General features: G+C 37.8%; 1 protein-coding gene across 1 annotated transcript; it reads left to right on the forward strand.

Annotated features, from left to right (window-relative positions):
- The first annotated feature begins 977 nt into the window (after window positions 1-977).
- On the forward strand, window positions 978-1,874 carry LOC110116717 (ferredoxin-thioredoxin reductase, variable chain-like). Its single transcript, XM_020850415.2, has one exon. The coding sequence runs from the start codon at window positions 1,254-1,256 to the stop codon at window positions 1,722-1,724; it is 471 nt and encodes a 156-aa protein (XP_020706074.1). The 5' UTR covers window positions 978-1,253; the 3' UTR covers window positions 1,725-1,874.
- Window positions 1,875-6,074: the final 4,200 nt, after the last annotated feature.

Raw genomic sequence — 6,074 nt, forward strand, 5'->3', positions numbered from 1 at the left:
ACAATGGAAAGAAACCCATCTTCGAATATACGTCCAACGAAAGTCCGATAATCGGTAGAAGTCCGGTGTCGGGTAGAAACTTGGCGAAGAGTGAAGGTCCGACGTCTGGTAGAAGTCCGACGTCTGTTGGTGGCCGAGGAGAACTCCGACATCACTTGGGCGGAGTTTCGACGTGAGGAAGAAACTATGTCATTAATTGGGAAGAATTTCAGCATCCCGTGGAACTTGGGCAGAATTCTGGCGTCCCGTGGAAGTCAGGCAGAATTCTAGCGTGTTCATGCGGCAGGAAGAACTCCGGCGGTGGTCGATGAGGAGCTGATTCTCCTTCCCCTTCTCTTCTTCTTCTTGCTTCTTCTCCCTTCTTACTTGAGTCGTCTTGTGAAGAATGAGGGCTCAATTTATAATTTTTCAGGAGTGGCATGGCTTGTAAATAGGTGTGAGATCAGGGGGAACAGGGTGGTTGAATGGACGACTGATATTGAATCCTTTGATAATACACCATTTGTCAGCCATTTGAAGACCTTAGTGATGTCGGAATCTAGCGATCTTGGGCTCGTTTGATTCGTCTCGTCGAGCCGTTCGATTCGACTATAAGCTCGCCAAAATCGGAGACCGTTTGGTAACTCAAATTGTGGTTTGAACTTTCCAACAACGCTTTGGGTCCTTGATTTGGACTCATTTGGGCTCGGATTGAGTCAAATTTGGTGTCGTTGGGTTTGTATTTCTGAGACGCTCAGTTTGACTGTAAGTTTGCTGAAATCGCGCCACGTCACCCAGTACTGGTGTTGAGTATCAATACCCAGTAGTACCAAGCACCGATCCGAACAAAAAAGTGACGAGACATATTCTAATTAACCTCTGGATGACATCCGGTGTCTTTCTCCATAAATAAAGCCTTAATTTGTAAGTCCATACATGATGACAAACTAAAATATAGTTATGTATTCTTTATTTATAAGCATTGTTTGGAGGGCATTTCCTTGCGCGGTCTATTACTTGTAATTAAACACAAAGACCTCTCTCAACTTAACATATGGAGAATTGTTGTAACACACTAACATTAAAGAGTCTTTGGGTTAATCGGCTGTTCAGAAAGTCAATACGGCGTTGGGCTGCTTTTCCTGCGCAGGCTACGTGTTTGGTGAAAGGTCCCAAAAAGGAAAACAAACGCGCACACCACGCATCTGCAGTTCGGACTTCGGAGAAAGGAGCGGAAGAAGATTGAACAGAGATAGGGAGTGACATCACCTGGAATGCCGACTGCGGCGAACGCCCCATCATCTTCAGCCAATGCCGCGTCGATCTTCAGGCGGTCGCGATCCCTTTGTCTCCGGACGACGGCGGCGCCGCGATCCGTTTTTACTCCAACGGCGGCGGCGGCGGTGGTGAAGAGGGCCATTTCGTGCAAAGCCACGCTCACCACCGATGTATCCCGTTTGTCGACGCCGGAGGCCGTGGAATCGAAGGAGGTTGAAGCGGCTGTAAAGATTGGGGCGAGAATACGCGTGAAGGCGCCGGTCAAGGTCTTCCATGTTGCGAAGGCGCCGGGGCTGGACTTGTGCGGGATGGAGGGGGTAATCAGGCAGTATGTTGGTTTCTACAAAGGGAAACGCGTGTCTGCCAATCTGCCCTACAAGATCGAGTTCCTCCTGCCTGTCGAGGGGAACGAGAAGCCTATCAAGTTCTTCGCCCATCTCAGGGAAGACGATTTCGAGGTCTTGTAAGCTTTACTTCTTCCTGTTAGGATTCGTTATTGTTGTATGGTGTGATCCAGGGACCGCAAGGAAACCCTAGATCTAAATAACCAATTAAATTGATGCCATTATAAAATGTGACGCAAAGTATTCTAATTTTTTGAATCGCATTTGCATCGAGGCCAATTATTTTGACACTGGAGAGTAGGTTAAATTTTTTGTTCTACAATTATTTGTTGATTATACATTTTTTTTCTTCCTCATGTAATAGCTATTCATAGTAGACTGCTGCTAATTTGTTATCTGGCTTGATTTTAACCATTTCTTACTACTTCTTAAACCGACTTTTTAGTATAAAAATTAATTTTTTTTATTAAAAAGATATTCTAAAAAGCAGCAAGAAAGCCGCCCCAAAGAATGTCCAAGTCTCGAATGAGGTTATTGATTGGAGTTTGAGATGCTAACTTGAATTTAGTGAATCTTGAAAATTGTGGGCAAATGTCATTCTTGAATTTGTTATGGTATTTTTCAGATATTAGATGATAGAATATGAAGGAATTCTAGTTATGGGCTCTATGATGAGGTTAACCTAGAAGTAAGCAATCAAATTCCAATGTAAAGCAAGCTTCTAACTCTACTCACTAAGGCTTCGTTTGGGACGGCCTTCTTATTGCTTCTTAAAGCAGCTTTTTAATATAAAATTTTAAAATTTTGTACTAAAAATTTGCTTTAAGAAGCAATAAGAAAGCCGTCTTGTGACAGTTTTTTTATTCCTTTATAAAGCAGCTTTATAGTGCAAAAATTTTTTATATTAGAAAGCTACTTTAGAAAGCAGTAAGAAAGCTGTGATAAAGGAAGCCTAAATATTTAGAAGCTATTGCATGCGGTGTGGTATTTGTAGGTGCAGACAATCAATCAAGTTCAATTACACAATTATATAAATGAAATTGTATCATACAATATGTTTGCCTGTTTACACCTACCTGTACATAGCTCACCTCAGATAATAATTTCTGTTGAATCTGAGTGCTTCAAGAAAAGGATAATACATTGAAAAAAGTTCGACAAAAAACCCTACTTGATTGATTACAAACAAGAGGCTCATGTTTATGTAATATTCTACTTTTCTTGAATGGGTTCTACCTGAATGAGAAGTTTATCTTGACATTCATGCTAATTGTTCAGAAGGAGATTATGGTTATAATTGTGTTGTTTCTATTGCTCTATTTGTATCAATTCAGAGAGAGAGATCATTATGGGTACCATTAGCAACTGAGTTTGATAGCAGTCATTTGCAACTTTGTGAAGAAGTAGAATGACGGTATCAGCATGTTAGTTTGGTTCCTGAACCGATCCAGCCGCCCCACATCGGCCAGGCCTTAGTCTACAGGAGACGGGTCAAACCTCCTCCCATGTTGCCGCCCAAGCAATAGGGGCCCATGGCCTATTTGATTGCCGCCCATTAATAATGGGGTCTATTATTTGAATTAATCTATTTTTGACAAAGGGATTAATCTATTTGATTTAATCTATTTTTGGTAAGGGAATTAATCTATTTTTGGCAGGGGGGGGTGCGGTTAAGGTTATAAATAGGCATGAGAGCGAAGGGATAGGGCATGCTTGAATATTGTTTTCTCTTGGAGCCTCTTGGGTGTCTTGGGCTCTAGACTTGGTGTCTAGAGATTGGGAGAGAATGATCCTCCTCTCGAATAGAGGATCAATTGCATCTTTTCCTATGTTTGCTTTGCTTTGCGTATTTAATAAAAATCTAAGGTTATTTTGGGTTCTTTCATTATCGTTTTTGTGTCTTCTCATTATTTTTTATCAATTTCTTGTTATGGTTGCTTGCGAACTCAAGTACATCCGATAGGATTACTTGCGAACTCAAGTATTTCCTATCACAGCACTATGAGGGCAACTCCTTTTCAACACAAAACCAGACAGTCTTCTTACAAGCCTATGGTTAGCTATAACAGGAACCTTTGGACGCTCTAAAATCTTTTACCTTAGGCAAGACTTATAACTTTAGGTCCATTTCGAGCACCTTTATTTTGTGGTGTGCTGAAATTCTTACAGGACTCAGAATGCTGCTGGTACCCTTCCTGCTTATATATTGATGTCCAATTTGCTTCCTATCATTGGAAATTATTTTTTATACTCTTACAGGTTCTTACCTATATAGTTATGCAAAGCCAATGTTGGTTATGTTGATGATGCTTAATGCCTCTTTGTTTTTCCTTCTTAGGCTTCATTTGGGACGGCTTTCTTAATGCTTCTTAAAACAATTTTTTAATTAAAAAAAAAAAATTTACTAGAAAGTTGCTTTAAAAAGTAATAAGAAAAACCGTCCCAAACGAAGCCTCAGTACAAATTTGCCAGCTAATCATCATTTGTTACTATATTGAAGAGATGTAAAAAATGATAGTCTCTCGACCTTGTAAACTGCTATTCAATTTGTATTAGGTTGCTTTAAATATGGAAGATGTTACTGAAAAACAGTTCAAGCGTACTGAAATCACTTCCACAAACTCGAAAGAAAGTCTGCCTTCCATGCTTGAAATCTTTTTTTTTTTTTTTTTTTTTGTATTTTATTTATCAAAGCTACCAATCCTCCATGAATATTTTTTTTCTAAATGGATTAGAAGCTTGATGTTATTATTATGCGGTTGAGACTATCAGCTCACCTTTAGAAGCATCAGCTAAGTATTTAGCTATGCTTAGTTTTGAATATTTATACCAGAACTCAAATGAGCCATCAATTTCCTATGGCCAAAATAGATTTAGGTTTCAGCTGGGACAACTTTCTTATTGCTTTCTAAAGTAGTTTTAAATATAAAATTTACTATTTCAAAAAAAATTTGTACTAATTTTTTTTTTTAGAAAGCAATAAGAATTACTATCCCGAACGAAGCCTTAAAATAGTTATAAACCGATATCAGAAAATAATTTATCATTATTAACCAACAAGTGATTGATTAGCAAGTTTTATGTTACTTCGTCCAGCTAAAGTTTTAAAAATATGTTTTATATTGTTATATCGGAATTTTTGTGAAGAATCCTTGTAGCCTTTCATAGAAGAAATCTAAGCACTTTGGTACAGGATAATTTGGGGGCGGTTGCAGATAAAATTTGGCAGCAGTTGCATAATTATTATAGAACAAAATAGCCTTTTTAATTATTATTATTTCGATTTGAAACAGGATTCTTAATGGTCACTTCTAAGTCTTAAACAAGGTTCTCAATGGTCACTTTTTAAATGACAATATGTTAACATGTTAATAAAGGTTGTCAACACTGTATTGAAAAATTATCAGGATGTTAAATGGAGGAGAAATTATTGTGTGCGGAATCCGAATGCATTCGAATTCCAATCACAGCATGCCATGTCATCAAATGTACACTGGGGCCCAGTGCATCCAATGATGTGACGCATGGTGATTGGAATCCGAATGCATTCGGATTCCGCACACAATAATTTCTCTAAATAGAGACTGTCATATCAATTGTCAATATATTATTTAGTTTTCTAGGCTATGAATAGGGGAACATAGCATTTTCCAAGAAAGATGAATGAAACACATAAGGAAGCACTCAACCATATGAGAAATTATTATGTACGGTTACTAGACGGTTCAGAGGCAAATCAGGATGCGTCATATCACCCGGTACACAACATTGGTACACAAGAAAAAAATGGCATGGCGCTTCCTGATGCGCCATGTCATCCGGTGTTCGCACAAAATAATTTCTCAAACCATAGGGTCCATACCTAATATATTTCAGCTTTTATGATTTTTTATAATACCTCTAGTTTTTTTATAGAAGTTTTTCTGACCTCTTGTTTCTCTGGATGGTCATGTGATATTTCTGTTGATTTTTTCATTGATTTACCCACAAATGGAGGTTCTTTGAAATATATTTCTTCTTGTTTGTTATTATGCCTTCTTGTTGTTAATTATTAATTATTATGTGTTAATGCATTTCTCTCCTTATTGTATCAATACATAATTTCCCCTTTCACATGCTAGGGTTGATTATATTTCTGATGATTTTCTATGATTGACTGTCTAAATATGGAGGGCTGTTACTTATACTATTTTTTGATATTCATTCTGAGGCATTTTGTGGATGGATTATTGGGAGATCATTTCTATGCATTTCTTCTTTTGTCGTGACCATAATTTATTTCAATCTGCTATTACTAAAGGTTTTCATTATTATTTGATTATCTACTGGCTGCACATTATGTTTTTGGAGGATGGTTTTCTACTTCATTAGTTTTATTGGGACAGCTTTCTGTTATCAATTTTTGGATCTCAAGGCTAGCAGATTTAATATTTTTGCTGTCATAGTCAAGGAGTGATGATTACTATAAGTTTT

The sequence above is a fragment of the Dendrobium catenatum genome, unplaced genomic scaffold (assembly GCF_001605985.2).
Source record: "Dendrobium catenatum unplaced genomic scaffold, ASM160598v2 fragScaff_scaffold_1116, whole genome shotgun sequence".
Taxonomy (NCBI): Eukaryota; Viridiplantae; Streptophyta; class Magnoliopsida; order Asparagales; family Orchidaceae; genus Dendrobium; species Dendrobium catenatum.

Bases quoted from the DNA above. Each gene is read 5' to 3' on its own strand.
- LOC110116717 (XM_020850415.2), top strand. From the start codon at position 1,254: ATGCCGACTGCGGCGAACGCCCCATCATCTTCAGCCAATGCCGCGTCG.